The sequence below is a fragment of the Physeter macrocephalus genome, chromosome 17 (assembly GCF_002837175.3).
Source record: "Physeter macrocephalus isolate SW-GA chromosome 17, ASM283717v5, whole genome shotgun sequence".
NCBI lineage: Eukaryota > Metazoa > Chordata > Mammalia > Artiodactyla > Physeteridae > Physeter > Physeter macrocephalus.
In genome coordinates, this window is record NC_041230.1 from 55,530,072 (window position 1) to 55,546,431 (window position 16,360).

The 16,360-nt window shown below is 51.6% G+C and overlaps 1 protein-coding gene across 9 annotated transcripts in view; it reads right to left on the minus strand.

Moving 5' to 3' along the window:
* FANCA (FA complementation group A) overlaps positions 1-14,853 on the minus strand; it is a 38,693-nt gene extending 23,840 nt beyond the window's left edge. For 3 of the 9 annotated variants that reach the window (XM_055079126.1, XM_028478013.2, XM_028478010.2), the window contains exons 1-12: positions 14,527-14,853; positions 13,148-13,230; positions 12,794-12,827; positions 12,284-12,350; positions 10,805-10,917; positions 9,969-10,045; positions 9,559-9,700; positions 9,113-9,246; positions 7,828-7,938; positions 6,508-6,756; positions 5,622-5,710; positions 4,798-4,998 (exon numbers count right to left, since the gene is read on the minus strand). In XM_055079126.1, the coding sequence (XP_054935101.1) occupies positions 4,798-4,998; positions 5,622-5,710; positions 6,508-6,756; positions 7,828-7,938; positions 9,113-9,246; positions 9,559-9,700; positions 9,969-10,045; positions 10,805-10,917; positions 12,284-12,350; positions 12,794-12,827; positions 13,148-13,230; positions 14,527-14,674 (1,448 nt within the window). In that variant the 5' untranslated portion in view covers positions 14,675-14,853. The remainder of the gene's footprint in view (positions 1-4,797; positions 4,999-5,621; positions 5,711-6,507; positions 6,757-7,827; positions 7,939-9,112; positions 9,247-9,558; positions 9,701-9,968; positions 10,046-10,804; positions 10,918-12,283; positions 12,351-12,793; positions 12,828-13,147; positions 13,231-14,526) is intronic. The other 6 variants (XM_028478016.2, XM_028478014.2, XM_055079127.1 and 3 more) reach the window with 4 other exon arrangements.
* Between the last annotated feature and the right edge of the window lie 1,507 nt (positions 14,854-16,360).

Here is a 16,360-nt window from a genome sequence, read left to right on the forward strand (position 1 = left end):
GGCCTCTCCCTGTTGTGGCCTCTCCCGTTGCGGAGCACAGGCTCCGGACGCGCAGGCTCAGCGGCCATGGCTCACGGGCCCAGCCGCTCCGCGGCACGTGGGATCCTCCCGGACCGGGGCACGAACCCGCGTCCCCTGCATCGGCAGGCGGACTCCCAACCACTGCGCCACCAGGGAAGCCCAAAACTCTTTTTTAAAGACTAGAAATAAATATGTCAAAAAATGAGGGACTTCCCTGGTGGCGCAGTGGTTGGGAATCCACCTACCAATGCACAGGACATGTGATCCCACATGCCGTGGATCAGTTAAGCCCGTGAGCCACAACTACTGAGCCCATGTACCACAACTACTGAAGCCCGTGCGCCTAGAGCCCATGCTCCGCAATAAGAGAAGCCACTGCAAGAAGAAGCCCACGCACTGTGACAAAGAGTAGCCCCCGCTCTCCACAACTACAGATAGCCTGCAGCAACAAAGACCAAATGTAGCCAATAAAAAAAAAATTAAGAAGCTATAACATGCAAATACAAAAAAAAAAAAAGCTGGTTTTAATAGCAGACAAAATAGGAATTAAGGTAAAAAGCCTAACAGAGACATTACATAATAACAAAGGGAAAAACATGCAGCAAGAGAAGCCTGTATTTTAACAATTATGAACTTTCTTGGAACAAGACAAATCTGACAGAATTATAAGGAGAAACTGACAAAATCACTACCACCTCCACAATAAACTGATAAAACAAAGACACAGAAAACTATTCAGGATACAGAAAACTTGAGAATAAGCACAATTTAACAGACAGACCATACAGTCCAAAACTGAAGGACATGTGTTGTTTTCAAGGATGCGCGGAATGTCTGCAAATTCCAAGCAAATTCTGAAAGGCAGTCTTGATGAGGAGAAAAAACTCCATACAAAGTGAATCATATTCTTTGTGAAAAATGCAAGTAACATTGGAATTCAACAATAAAAACTCATGGGCAAATACCTAAATGTCCAAATTTTTTAAAAATTTACTTAAAACTAACTTACAGATTATGAGAAAATCACAGCACAATGGTTGAGTATTTAGAACTGACCGACAGTGTGAGAACTACACATTGAAACTTTTGGAAGGCAGCTAAAGTGATATCTGGAGGTAAAATTCACTAAAATATGCCTGTTTTAAAACACAAGAAAAGTTATAAAACAATAAATTAAACCACCACTTTAAGAAGTTATAAAAATAGGGGTAGGACGGGAATAAAACACAAACCTACTAGAGCATGGACTTGAGGATATGGGGAGGGTGAACGGTAAGCTGTGACGAAGTGAGAGAGTGGTATGGACATATATACACTACCAAACATAGGGTGGATAGCTAGTGGGAAGCAGCCACATGGCACAGGGAGATCAGCTCGGTGGTGTGTGACCACCTAGAGGGGTGGGATAGGGAGGGTGGGAGGGAGGGAGACGCAAGAGGGAAGAGATATGGGAACATATGTATATGTATAACTGATTCACTTTGTTGTAAAGCAGAAACTAATACACCATTGTAAAACAGTTATACTCCAATAAAGATGTTAAAAAAAAGTTATAAAAAGAACATAGTAAACCCAAAGAAAACAAAAGGTAAATAATAAAGTTAAAAACTAAAAACAAATACAAGATTTTTTTAAAAACAGCAGGGAGGGCCTTCCCTGGTGGCACAGTGGTTGAGAATCCGCCTGCCAATGCAGGGGACGCAGGTTCGAGCCCCCATCTGGGAGGATCCCACATGCCGTGGAGCAACTAATCCCGTGCGCCACAACTACTGAGCCTGCGCTCTAGAGCCCGCGAGCCACAACTACTGAGCCCGTATGCCACAACTACTGAAGCCCACGCACCTAGAGCCTACGCTCCACAACAAGAGAAGCCACTGCAATGAGAAGCCTGCACACCGCAACGAAGAGTAGCCCCGGTTTGCCACAACCAGAGAAAAACCCACGTGCGGTAACGAAGACCCAACGCAGCGAAAAGTAAATTTATTCTAAAAAAACACCACAACCTCTTAAAAAAACAAAAACAAAAACAAAAACAGCAGGGAGGGGGTTTCTCTGGTGGCGCAATGGTTAAGAATCCGCCTGCCATTGCAGGGGACATGGGTTCGAGCCCTGGTCCGGGAGGATCCCACATGCCGCAGAGCAGCTAAACCCATGCACCACAACTACTGAGCCTGAACTCTAGAGCCCGCGAGCCACAACTACTGAGCCCACGTGCCACAACTACTGCAGCCCGCGTGCCTAGAGCCCGTGCTCCACAGCAGGAGAAGCCACCTCAATGAGAAGCCCCCACTCGCCACAACTAGAGAAAAGCCCATGCGCAGCAGCAAAGACCCAATGCGGCCAAAAATAAAAATAAATAAAATAAATAAATTTATTTAAAAAACCCAAAACAGCAGGAAGGACACAATATAAAAAGCTGGTTATGTGATAAAATTAATAAAACAGACAAGTCTTTAAGTAATGAATGAGTCATAAAAAAAGGCAAAATTAACACTAGCATTAAAAGAATTTTAAGACGGGATGAAAAGCACAGATGAGGTAGACAAATTTTTAAAATCACAATAGAATATCATGAAAAATGATACATCAATAGATTTCCAAACTTAGATGAAATGGACAATTTTCTAGAAATATATATAAAAGCTAACTCGAGAAGAAAAAACCTGACTAAACCAATAACCATTCAAGAAACTTGAGTCAGCAGCCCAAAGTCTTGCCTCCACAAAAGACACCAGGAACAGATGATTTTGCAGCCAGGTTTTACCAAACCTTAAGGGACGCATGATCCCTGTGTGACACAGACTATTTCAGGGGACAGGAAAGAGGGAAGGCTGCCCGGTTCGTTCCATGAGGAACCAAATACCTTAATGGCAAAGCAGCCAAGGTGAGTCTAACAGAATGAGACACAGATGCAAGAATCCTAAATAAAGTATCAGTAAACCAAATTCAGCAGTTTATAAAACAAAACACTGTTACCAATTAGGGGGTATTCCAGGAATGCAAAGGCAGTGGAAAAACCTATCAATGTAATCATCACAGAGCCGATGACAGGAGAACAGCACAATCATCTTAAGGAATGCCAAGAAAAAAGCATGAATTCCTGCTGAAAGTCCTTAGCGAGTTCACAGAGGGAACACTTTTAATATGGTAAGGAGCGTGTATATATAGGTATATAGATATATATAAATATAACAGTACAGCAAACACAATTAATGGTAACACTCGAAGCAGCCCTGTTTCAGCCAGGAACAAGACGCGAGGCCGGCTTTCACTCCTGTGACTGCTCATTATACTAACATCCTACCCAACACAGTGACAAACACTGAGAGGCATAATAATCAGACGGGAGGAGGCAAACCTGATCCTGTGGACGGCGTGACTGCATAGAAAATGTCACCACCCACTGGCAGGAAGTTCAACAGTTAATGGAAACAAGGGCACCTACACCTCAGCAACAGCCAACGAAGAAGACAGAAAAGAACACGCAGTTCACAACAAAAGCTAGGAACCGAGTAGCAAGGCTGACAAAAATTTACAAGAGTTTTATAAAGAAAAACCACAAAACACTAGTAAAAGACCCGAATAAACAAAGACGTACTACGTTCCCGGAAGGAAAAACTCAGTACCATAATAAAGCCCAATATCTTCAAATTAATCTATAAAATCAATGAAATGGCACTCAAAATTTAAAAGTTTTCATGGAGATATAGCCAAGGATGTTCACTGAAGCACTGCTAAGAAAGCATAGAAGTGGAAGTAACCTAAGGGTCCAACTCCAGGGTGGTAAGTTAATCTATTTATTCCGTAGGCGTGTGGCCTGCACCCTGGGGTGTGCGACACGGCAGTCTGCAGACACGACAGAGTTCCACACGGCATTAAACAAACCAGAGCACACGACCAACGGGGGGAGTGAAAATGCAAGTCACAGAACACACACTGCTATCAAATCCACTTTGAAAACACACAAGACCACACTGTGTGGTGTGTCTGTGTGTGGACACAATTTACAGTGATAAACATATAAAACAATAGGATAAAAAATAGAGGAAAAATTTATGCACCAACTTCAGGATAATGATTTTCTTGGAGGAAAAGGGAAGGGGATCAGAGACCTGGGGTAAGATATATCTGGACTATTTCAAGAAAAAAAAGGAAAGAGAGCAAAAATATTAATGCGAATGGGGCATAGGGGTGTTTTTTTACTGGTCTCTTTACTTTTGGAACATCTTATGCCAAAAATACATAAAAGTAAGGATCCCAGAGAATGACCTAATCATAAGATGAAAAAGCTTATTTTTACTTCCTAGGCCCTTTATCTTTTCAATCTTCTCACAGGACCCATCACTTCACATAAGACACTGGAAAACAGGGTTTATAGTTTTCTGTTTCTGCCACCTCTCTGCTCCTGGAGGTCCTCAGTGTGAGCCGGGGGACGGGACCCCCGTTCTACACGTGGTCTCCACTCTCCCCAGATCATCAGTGGGAGGCTTTCACCTCTCCCTTTTCTTTCTTTCCTTAAATTCTCCTCCTTTCCCAACGATTATGTAGCAAAAGCACTATTTTCTTTAATTCCCAGACTACTCATCCTAAAAGTTCATTGAAAAATGCTAAGCTGTGATATTCAGAATCAAAGAAATTTTCTTTTTAACATTTTAACCAATTTTGAGCCAACTATTTATAACTAAATCGTAACATGTGACAAAACACATTTCTCTACAGAAGAGCCACAGCTCCTTGCGCTGTTAGCCCCCAGACGAGCCGCGCCGCCATGCGTACCTCCTCAGGGACTCTATGAGAGCGGCCCGGGAATCAGGGACCCTCGGGAGCTGAGAGGGAACACAGGACTTGGGTGAGACGCCGACAGGGAGCCCACTCTCTGCCGACCCGGCCCCACGTTCACGGCTACGTGTACTGACCACTCGCGGCGTGAGCAGGGCGGGGAGAAAGTGGGACAGGTAGTAGGACCTCCGGAATATGCTGCAACAGAAAAGGCCAGGCTCAGGGGTGCCCCACCTCGACCAGAGGACCCTCACTGAGGGCAGTGACCGTCCACGTCCAGGGCCATCCCTGCAGGCCAGAGCCTGGGACATGTGCTGTCACGTTTCAAGGCTATGACATTATATCACGTTTTCAAGTCTTCTTTCCCACTGTTTTGGGACACTTCACACAAAGGGAACTCTGTGCTGGTGACCACCTGCACCCAGAGAGTCTGGGGGATTCCAGATGCATGGCCCTGGAACCTGGGTTCATCCGTGGCCACGAGGTCGACCGTGGGAGCTGGAAGCTGTGTGCGTTTCTCAGGTGCAAAGCCTTAAGAAAGCTACCCCACAGCTACCCCGTACTGGTAGCAACCAGAATTCAACGTGTTTTGGCGTCACACCAAATTCAACAAAACTTTGCTATTCAACTCCCTGTGCTGGCTTCACGCGGTCACCGTTGAAGGATGAACAAGAAAAGTCATCGTGGCCAAAGGGAGGGCCTGCTCTGGTCCCTCTGAACAGTCTGTGCTGCGGGGGACCTGGGCTCTCCGCAAGGGGCTCATGTCACAGCAGGGGCTCAGCAGCACCTGCCCACCAGCCCTTCAGGCAGCGTAACCCCACCTGGCCTCCAGGACGGCGGCGGGAATCTTCCCCGTGTGTTCAAACACCATGATGGCCTTCTCAACATCCTGGGACGTCTGGCGGTGGGGCTGGCTCCAAGTGGGGAGGACGGAAAAAAACAGAAGATTTAAAAGAAAAGGCAGGAGCAGAGCAGAGCCACGGTTCTGTGGTCGGGCGAGAGGCATGACAGAGCAAGCGGACATGCAGACAAACGCCCTGATACCAGCAAAACCACAAAGAGGGATGAACTGCTGCCCCGGCCCCAGAGAGCTCAGCACCTCCGGGAAGCCACAGCCACCCCCAGGCTCCACGTGTCTGTGCCCTCCACCCCGCTTCCTGCTGCCCTTCTGGGAGAGACAAGGGTCCCAGTGCAAGATTTTCAGGTGGGAAGGTGCCAAGACCTAAGTTTTGAGATTTAAAAAAATTATGAAATGGCAACTTGTGAACAGCAATAAATCTTAAATAGAAAACTATGTTAAATATTTTAAAGTATTCGCCTAACAGGCCAACAGCAAGGGCTCTCCAGAGACTCGCAACTTTGAAGTAAAAGTGTCTTAGGAAAGCACACACACACACCCCATACGGCCATCCGACATTTGGTCTACATAAATATAGTTCACACTTTTTTCTGTAATTCCTAGAAAAACATGACACCGCCCTTCCCCAACTGTTTTACAGACCACTCTGTCCGTGAAACCACGGGAAGGGGGACCTCCTGGAAGAAGCATCCCTGTAAAAGGTGACCCTTGCTGCTGCTCTGAACAGTGTGGATACGACAGGACAAGAACTGGAGCACAGCTCACCCCGGCTGCCGCGCACGCACTGGGGCCCAGACAGAAAAGGCTCAGACACGCAGAGACGCTCAGCGACGAGCCCAGGACGTTACCTCGGTGACGTCCCCAGCTGAAGACAAATCCGCATAGAGCCCCATGTTTTCTATAGAAACCTGCAAAGACACGGGCGCATGTGAGGACCCAGACGGGCGCTGGCCTCCGCGGAGAGAGAGGGGGAGCAGGCAGCAGGGGAGGCTGGGACTCGCCTTGAGGTCAGCCAGGCGCGTCCTGGCCAGCGCCACGTAGTCGGTGAGGAGGGCGCGGTACTTGCTGGGAACCAGCGGCGGGTGGAGGACGTGCACCTGCGGGCAGAGGGCGGAGCAGGTCCCTCAGCCCATCAGCGGTCCTGACTTTCTGGGGGAGACACTCGTACTGACGGCAACAAAGTTGAAGAATTAGCCAAGACCCCAGGGCCCCAGCTGGAGGTGGGGCAGCCGGAGTCCTGGGTGAGGGTCTCTGCACGGGGCCGGGAGGGGCGGCGGGTGCCCTGCCCCAGAGCCGGCCCCGCCCCCGACACGCAGCCCTCCTCCCCTCGGAGGGAGGCGTCGGGGCCTCGGGCAGCAGGGACTGAGCTGCACGGGGAGACCGGCCTCCAGGCTGTTTGAGTTACGTCACGTGTGTTCTTTGAAATAAAATACGCATTTCTTAATTTAAAAAAGAAGGTGAGAGTCATGTTCCAAGTGCCCTACCCCTCAAAACGAATGCCGGTTATAGTCATCTGGTTACAAAAGAAAGCTCACGGCCAGGCACTTTCTAATCATGAAACTAATGTACACGGTGATGACGCAAACGGGAGCGTGAAGTCTTCCACTCCCAGAAGGAACGTCCACAGCCACCAGGGGCATATTCTTCCAGATCCTTCTCCTTCAGTATAAAAATACATCATCTTAAAAAACCAAACATGAGGGCTTCCCTGGTGGCGCAGTGGTTGAGAGTCCGCCTGCCGGTGCAGGGGACGCGGGTTCGTGCCCCGGTCCGGGAAGATCCCACAGGCCGCGGAGCGGCTGGGCCCGTGAGCCATGGCCGCTGAGCCTGCGCGTCCGGAGCCTGTGCTCCGCAACGGGAGGGGCCACAACAGTGAGAGGCCCGCGTACCGCAAAAACAAAACAAAACAAAACAAAAAAAAACCCAAACATGGGACCCAGGACAGTCGCTGGCCTCGGTGTCCGTGGTATGGGGACCCCTTTCTATGCAGGCGCCAGGCCCCCTTTGCTCACTCACCAGCTCCTAGGACCACACGCGGCTGGTTTCTGGGCATTTACTATAAGAAACATGCCTCCCCAGGAGTGCACCGACACCCCAGAGTGGCGTTTGCATTCTGTGACTGTCACTTGCAGGGACGCCCTGAGCCGAACATGCCGCCGGCCTCTCACCTGCAGGTACCGGGGGGCCTCGAAGGGCACGAGGTCAGACAGGAACTTGAACAGGAAGACCAGCGCCTTCTTGCTGCAGCCGTGGAAGCCCCTTGTGCTCCCGAAGGCGGCCTGTGGGGAGGGTGGGCGTGAGGCGGGCAGTTCATTTGTCTTTAGGATGGCATGGCTGTGGCCTAGCTAAACAGATGGAACTAAAGTTTATTTTAAAAATTAAAAATATATTGTAGAAAATGGGAAACATGGTACCTTTCTATGAACGTTAGAGACAGGATTTGTTAACCACCCTGCGAGAGTCCCTTCCTCACAGGTGAATTCATTCCACTCCAGCCCCAAGCCCATCTGAGCGGATGAGATCCCTGCAGGGGTGGGCCCTCGGGCAAAGTGCCCAGGCCACAGCAGGAGAGTGGACTCTTATAGAACCCAGGGCGCCCAGGGGTGCCGGGGGTGCCCCGGGCAGGGAGGTTCTGAAGAGGTGTCGGCCCTGAATATGTCCCGATGAGCCTGCAGAGACCAGCACTCGCCTCACGCCAGCCACAAGAGGCCCACCTGCCACACCACGAGGCCCAGGGAAGCTCCTCCTCCAAAGCACACCCTGTGGTTCTTCTGAACAACTGTGCTGTCAGACAGACGACAGGCACAAAGTCATCAGAACGAGCACACAAGGCCGACACCACTGGACCTACTGTCGGAGCACTGAGTGGACTCTGGTAAGTCCCTCAGTGCCAGGACTGTGGACGCAGTCACTGAGTCCACGCGCGTCTAGCAGGAGTCCCTGGCCCACTGTGGGGAGCTGGGGGAAGCGCGGGGCCGGGAGGGAGCTTCAATCCGCGGAAGAAAGAACCACGCCCACCATCTCTACGGCACACCAGGCACAGAGCCCGGTGGAGGCAGAGAGAGGCGGGCTCTCCAAAGAGGCCACAGCTACACCACCCAAAGCTTCTGCAAAGAACAGGACTCGTAAACCCAAATCCACAACACGCCCAACCTTCAAAGCTGATGTCCCAAAGACGGCCCCCAGGCCCAGCCAGGCTCAGCAGCCTGGGAAGAGAGGCGAACACGCGCAGGTGGCAGGAAACAGAGAGGAGAGGAGGGCGCTCCCCCACAGACGTGAAACCAACCACGGCGCAGCACACTGTGCAAAAAAAAGGCAGCTGTGTTCGTTTCCACCCTTTCCTGTTGGATTTCACTCATTTTCTCGTGAGAGACGGCGGGAGGCCCAATGAGGGAGATGGGAAGCTGAGCAGTCTCGGCAGAGCCGACCCCAGCGGGAGCGCAGGCGGCTCACCTGAAACCAGGCGGCATAGGACGGGAAGGCAGCTGGGCCCTCCAGCGCAGCCTGCCGTGCAACCAGGAACGCCAAGACCATGCTGTCCAGGTCACAGCTCTCGAACGCATGAGCCAGCAAACGTGACACCCAACCTAGGTGAGAACAGTGGCACGGCTGTGGACGGGGACTGGGGCGGGGGTGGGGGGGCAGGCAGGACAGTCCGCTCACCCAGCACCGATCCCCAGGCCCTGGGTGGCGGCCCGCACGCAGCCTAGCAGCGGGTACACGGGCAGGCCGACAGCAGAGGGCAGTCCAGAGGGCACCGGCTGGGCAGGCGGGAAGGGCTTCCATCCTCACTGAACCAGACACAGCGATTCCACCCGCAGGCTCGCCCCGACGCCGGTCCACAGAGCACACGCACACACACACGCACGGAACACAACGGGGCTCCCATCCCCGCGCACCATTAATGAGCTGCTGTGCGTCTGGCAAGCAGATCACCAGTGTGGACACGCAGGACAGCACGTGCTGCCAGTTCACCTCCTGTGTCTCCAGAACTTCTTGTAAGTGGTCCATCAGCTCCTCTGGGCTCAGGATCACGAAGAGCTGAAACCAGAGTGTCAAAGCTGGACCCTCACCTCCCTCCCACTCTGCATCGGACACAACCTAGACTCGAGACACCTGCCCCTCCTGACCCCCAGGGCCAGCAGTGGCTGGAGGGAGTTCTCATTTGAGGACAAGGTGCTTTGCCCAAGTGACAAGTTCAGTCTCTGGACCCGGACGGCGGTCCAGCCATGGACGGCCATGGCTGTGGCATCTCCTGGGACCCACAGAGCCCGTGCAGCAGGTCTTGGACCCCACCCTGTGCACTTACCCTACGGTACAGGCCACTGAGCAGAGGCGGGGTCCTTGCAAAGCTCCACTCTCTCTGCATCTGAACAGCGTCGGAAACTTCATTCAGGAGGAAATACACAAAACGCCACATCAGTAATCATCAGAAAGTTCAGTATCAATAAAGTACCTTGTTTTAATCTGCACTGTTCCGAATGCATGTGAACTTCACTATTTCTCCATTTTCCAGCCATTTTTTTATGTCATGAAATGTCTGTGTCTTTGGTAATCCTTGATCATATCGGCTATAAATATCCTCCAACCCATCAATTACACTTTAATTTTGCTGCTTTTAAACTTTCACTGAGTAAGCAGTCAGTGAGGACGCGTTGAAAGGACACAGTTGGAAAGCATGCATCAGCCAGGCCAGGCCCTCCGGAGGGGCAGAAGCCTCTGTCGGGGGCTTCCCTGCGCCCCTGGATGCAGCACCACAGAGAAGGCGCCATCAGGAGCCTCGCAGACTGCCCAGCCCTCACGGGACAGTGCGTCAGGCAGAAGATGACTCGGCTGTTGGACACCTTTCAGAAAGCCAGGCACCCACACAGAAAATGCTGACGTGAGCCGCGGAAACAGAACCTTGGAATTCACAGTATGAGCACTGTTTTAAAAATCTATCTAGAAGAGACAGGAAGGGCTTCATACTGAAGATATTCTACTTTGGCAATAATGGGTGATGCTTCTTTAATTCTAAACTTTCTTTACGGGAAAGTGTTGCTTTCAAATGAGAAGATGTTTAATGACAGACGGACTGTCCTCCCAGCATTAACACCTGCAGCCCGAGCTTCTGTCAAGGGAGGCACCCAGGACGCCAGGACCCACCTTTCAGTACAGGCTTGTGGGTGAGGATCTGGGTCAGAGTGTGACAGAAGAACCTCTTTGGAGACTCGGTTGAAATTATACTTCGATACATGTGTCCACTGAACACACCGAACCTGCAGATGCAGCAGAGGATCTCAGGGGAGGAGACCCCTGCAGGTTTCCACCACTCAACAGTGTCAGCACCTGAAAGCGGCACCTCACGCACGAGGAGCGGCTCACTGGCAAAGCAGCCAGGGACCTGCAGGCCCCCGACTCCAGACCCCCAGCTCAGGCTCACAGGCTGGCCCTGCCTACGCTTCCCCAGCCAGGCCTGCAGCCAGGATGCCATGCCGCAGACGGAAATGGACTCCAGGGGAGCGTCGCTTCAACAGGACAGAATCAAAGGCAATGGAGTCGCTGTCACATGGAGAAGCAAGAAGGTCAGAGTGAGGTCACAGAAGGCTGGGCCTCGCAGGAGGTGACGGAGGCCACAGTGACGACAGCCAGTGGCTGGACCCAGGCCCAGCACACGTCGCAAAGCCTCGGTCTCCCCATCTGTGAAATGGGAACCAGAGGTGGCAGGGCCATGGTTCCCACTGAGCACCTGATCCTGCCCCGGCACATGGAGGCTCTCAACCGCACCTGGAGCCAAGGACGTCCTTCTCCCGACAGGAGAAGCAAGAAAAGGAGAGGGAGCAGGATGTCACTGACAGGTCAGGAGGGACAAAGGGGGACCGGGACCGACAGCGGGGTGTCATGATCAGCCCCACCCGATCCCTCAGGGGAGAGAATCCGGGGCCCTAGCAGCTATGTGAACTGCCCAGGTCACACGTGCAGTGAGGAGGCTCCTAGCAGGATGGCCACCCAGACTGGGAGGGGACGTCTGACTTTAGGCGTTGGCAACTAATTAAGAATCGTGAAAAGTCGCGATCTGACTCTCGGGATAAGTCTGAGCGCGGACTCAGCACATCGTGAAAATGCATAAAACGTAGAACAGGGCAGTGTTTTATATGCTGATTAGTAAAGTACTCACCCAGCAGGTTTGAGAACTATTAAAGTAATCGTGGAGAAGAGGTAATCAGGAGCAAAATAATTGAAAAATGGAAAGAGTAACAAAGTCTGGAAATGCTGGGATATCTCCTGGGTTCCCAGGAGACAGCCAAGGTCCAGGTGGCCTCACCCCATGTTACTCTGAAGCAAACCTGACACCCCAACGTTCGGTCCCCAAGTACCTGGATGCGCCTCCACAGAACCAAGGAGAGCAAGTGGCGGGTCCTGCGGGGGCAGGCATGAGGGGCAGGGTCTCCCCGGCTGGGACCCCAAGGACCCCCTCCCCTCGGACCCAGAGGTGGCATGGTTCCCACAGGAAGGGCCTCATCTTCAGAGGACTTCTAGTGCTTTCCAGCTCCCGATGTCACCAATGGCAAAGGATCACTGGGCCTTCGGGAACGACCAGCATACCTGCACCACTCAGCCGGCAGGCCCACCCCCAGAACTTACCAGCAGCTCACTGCCTTGTGTGCTGTGGACCCCTCCTGAATCCCGGCCGCCAAAGCTTCGAGCGCAGCTGAGGCAGAAAACAGACATCGGCACATCGTCACCGTCCATCATAAACAGCCCCGACCAAGTGCTTCTGGGCAAGTCAGGTAACGGACACCTTGCCATCACAGGCCTCCTAGGCCCCCGAACCCCCCGACGCACAAGGCCTGCAAGATCCCAAGTGTCTCAGTGGTATCAGACTTAAGCCTTGAAAATCAAGCACAATATGTAGGCAAGAAAAGGCTTCCCTAATGAACCATTCAACTGGTCACCTCTGCTGCTCTGGAGATCAAATGTGAAGCCACCAAAACTGACAGCAGGAGAAAAACAAGTAAGGTGGTGAGTTTAGACCCAATCACAACCGTGAAAGAGGCCTCCCCGGAGCAGCACTGAGCTGGAAAGGCGGCGAACCGCAGGAATCCCTAACCAGCAAGGGAGGCCATTTACAACGTGGGCCCCAGAGCCACTCACAAGCCAGCATCCTCTCGAGAACAGCAACGGCCACCTGTGGGGACAGAACACTGCAGTTGCACAGGGCCGCAAGCGAGCCAGCCGTCACCCCAAAGTAAAACAAGACTCGACTTCCCAAAGAGCTCGTCTCCAGACTCCCCCTCAGGCACAGCCCAGGATCTGGGCCGTGCGGAGGGCTTTACGAGAGCCGTGGGGGAGAGACCACCGCCCAGGCCCGTGCCCGTGCCCTCACATCTGCACTCAGGGAGCGCCCTGTGGTGACAGCAAAGCGGACTTCCCCGTACAGAGCTGACAACCACAGCGTGGGCCCCTCATGCTGCAACTACTGCCCCACGAGGCCTGGTGTCCTCCCACCTGGGACATCCACTCCGGCTCCACGGTTCCTCTCACATCCACGTTCTTCTGGAATCCCCTCAAAACAAGCATTTGCACAAAATCTGAAAGCCATAAAACCAAAGCATTTACATACACTGTGGTCTCTGAACAGCCGTGAATCACACAGACCACCAGCTTCAGAGGGGCCGGCAGGGTGAAGACCTGCAAAGAGCGGGGGGGACACCGGCTCCCGGCCCCAGGGAGCCCACCGACCACACCACCGAACCCAGCCAAGCAAAGCCTCTTCCCCGAGCCACACTCTATGCGAAAAGGAAACACAATCCAACAAGTTTATAAGAAGGATTTTCTCACTGAAAACAAAAAAGTATCTTCTAAGGGTTTTACGTGGCCTTCCTCTCAGCCCATCTCCTACACCAACCATACACGGACGGTTCTAGGGCTCGGAAACATTACATTGTGGGGAATGAGGCAGGAAATGGACTCATACCTTCCGAAAAGGTTACGACCAATGGGACTGAAATTAAAAAGATTTTGTCAAATTCCAATTTAAACTTAATCTGGGACCAGATTACAGGATTCAGGAACTGGAAATAATTCAAATCACCAAGAAAGTTTTAGGAAAAAGGAATGCACCTTTTGCAAAGGAAAACAGTCCACAAGCCAACTAACTGTAGGGAACCCCTCCCATCGAGGTTTCCGTTTACTTGTGGACTGCATTCCTTCGGCATGACTGGTGATGGCGGGCCTGCTGACTCGGAGAGAAAGGGAAGGTGCCAGAAGAACAGGGTGTGGCGCTGCCCAGGCGTCCACAGCAGGGCAGCCCTGCTCACCCAGAGTCCCCACATTCAGATAAGGATTCCTGCCCAAGCTCCCACTTTGCTTCTCCTGGGCACCTTGTAAAACCACCGCCTAGAATTGAGCCGTGGAAAGCCAGTGGCCACTGTACAAGCACTGGTGCCTTCTGCTGTACCCTCTCCTGCTCGCCTGTGACCTGGACGGAGGACGGCCCATCCCCAGCTCCCTGAGATCTGTAAATAACCAATCTGTGACCCTACGTCCTTTGTGCATTGTCTAGGAAGCGCGTCTTCACTCTAACCAGCCCTGGACTCTCGCTTCCCCAAAGTGGGAGCGGGGAGGCCGGGGGAGCCACCTGCCGCTGCTCGCAGGTCACAGGTGCACGTCCTTAACACACCAGCTCCAGCCCAACCCATCGGGTCAACAGGCTGACATTTCCACAACCCAAGTTCAACGCAAACCCACAATGACAGGTACGCACTGCAATGACTTCCTGTTGGAGTGTGTGGGCCGCTCTGCTTCCCACAGACCGTCACAGCAGGAAGCATTCCCACTGGTCTAAAGCAATTGTACCCAAGAACCCACCGCTGCCGTGAACTTACCAGCAAGCATAGCCCTGGCGACGTCGGCGTGCTGACAGGGTGCCTCTGTCTGCTCACACAGCAGGCGCAGGTCCCTGGAGAGCCAGGCCACCACGGCCTGAGAGTCGGCATGGCTGGGGGCACAAGCACACAGCTCACCTGACCCCATTATTCCACTTACTTTCACACTCACTCCACTGACAGCGAGCTAGCGACTACCTCAGCCTTCCCGTCCCAAGTCACAACGGGGCCAGCAGATGTACAAGGGGCATCAGGAATGGCTGCCACTGATGTTAAAAATCATCACTTTTTTCAAATAGTTTATTTATTTGGAGTAGCTTACTATTCTTGGGGGAAAAAAAATTTCGGTAATAATAAACAGTGAGAGTAGCAATAATGGGCTCTAGACGTCAGCAATGCAGCAGCCCTGCAGGACAGTCCACGTCTGGGCGCAGAGCGGGGTGGGGGAGCCCTCACCTTCCTCACCTGTCAGATTTGTATTTCCCTGGAGAATAAGGAAGATGAGCATCTTTTCACGTGCTTGGCTTTTTGTAAATCTTCTTTAGAGAAATGTCTACTGAAATCCTTCATCCATTTTTTAATTGGATTATTTTTCTCCTTGTTGAAGTTTAAGAATTCTTTTATTCTAGATACTAGGTTCTTATCAGATATATGGTTTGCAAACAATTTCTATGCATTGTCTTTTCATTGTTTTCATAGGGCCGACGCACTAAAGTTTTGAAACTTGATGAAGCCTAAATGACCTATTTTTTCTTTTGTTGCATAAGTTTTCGGTGTCATATCCAAGAAACCCCTGCCTGATCCAAGGTCATGTAGGTTTACCCTCAGATCTTCTTCTAGGAGGTTTATGGTTTTAGCCCTTAGGTTTAGGTCTCTGATGCACTGAGTTAGTTGCCATCTGTAGTGTGAGGTAGGGTCCAACACCATTCTTTTGCATGTAGATGTCCAGGGGTCCCAGCACCACTGTTGAAAAGACGGTTTTTCCCCATTAAATGGTCTTAGCACCGTTGTCAAAAATCAACTGACCATAAATGTGTGAGTTTACATCTGGATCCTCAATCCTATTGTTTATCTATATGTCAATCCTTATGTCAGGACCGCACTGTCTTGATAATTACAGTCTTGTAGTGAGCTCTAAAAACCGGATGTGTGGGGAATTCCCTGGCAGTGCAGTGGTTAGGACTCCACACTTCCACTGCAGGGAGCACAGGTTTGATCCCTGGTCAGGGAACTAAGATCCTGCATGCCTCACAGCATGGCCAAAAATAATTAATTAATTAATTAAAATAAAAACACGATGTGTGAATCTTCCAATTTTTTCCCTTCTTTCTGAATAATTTTTCGCTATTCAGGGTCCCTTGCATTTCCATAGCAAGATTAGGACAAGCTTGTCAATGTCTATAAAAAAAGCCGGCTGAGGGCTTCCCTGGTGGTGCAGTGGTTGAGAGTCTGCCTGCCGATGCAGGGGACGTGGGTTCGTGCCCCGGTCCGGGAAGATCCCACATGCTGCGGAGCAGCTAAGCCTGTGCGCCACAACTACTGAGCCTGCGCTCTAGAGCCCACAAGCCACAACTACTGAGCCCGTGTGCCATAACTACTGCAGCCTGCACGCCTAGAGCCCATGCTCTGCAACGAGAAGCCACCACAACGAGAAGTGCACACACCGCAACGAAGAGTAGCCCCCACTCACTGCAACTAAAGAAAGGCCTCACGCAGCAACGAAGACCCAACGCAGCCAAAAATAAAAATATAAATAAATTTATTAAAAAAAAAAAGTCGGGCTTCCCTGGTGGCGCAGTGGTTGAGAGTCCGCCTGCCGATGTAGGGGACACGG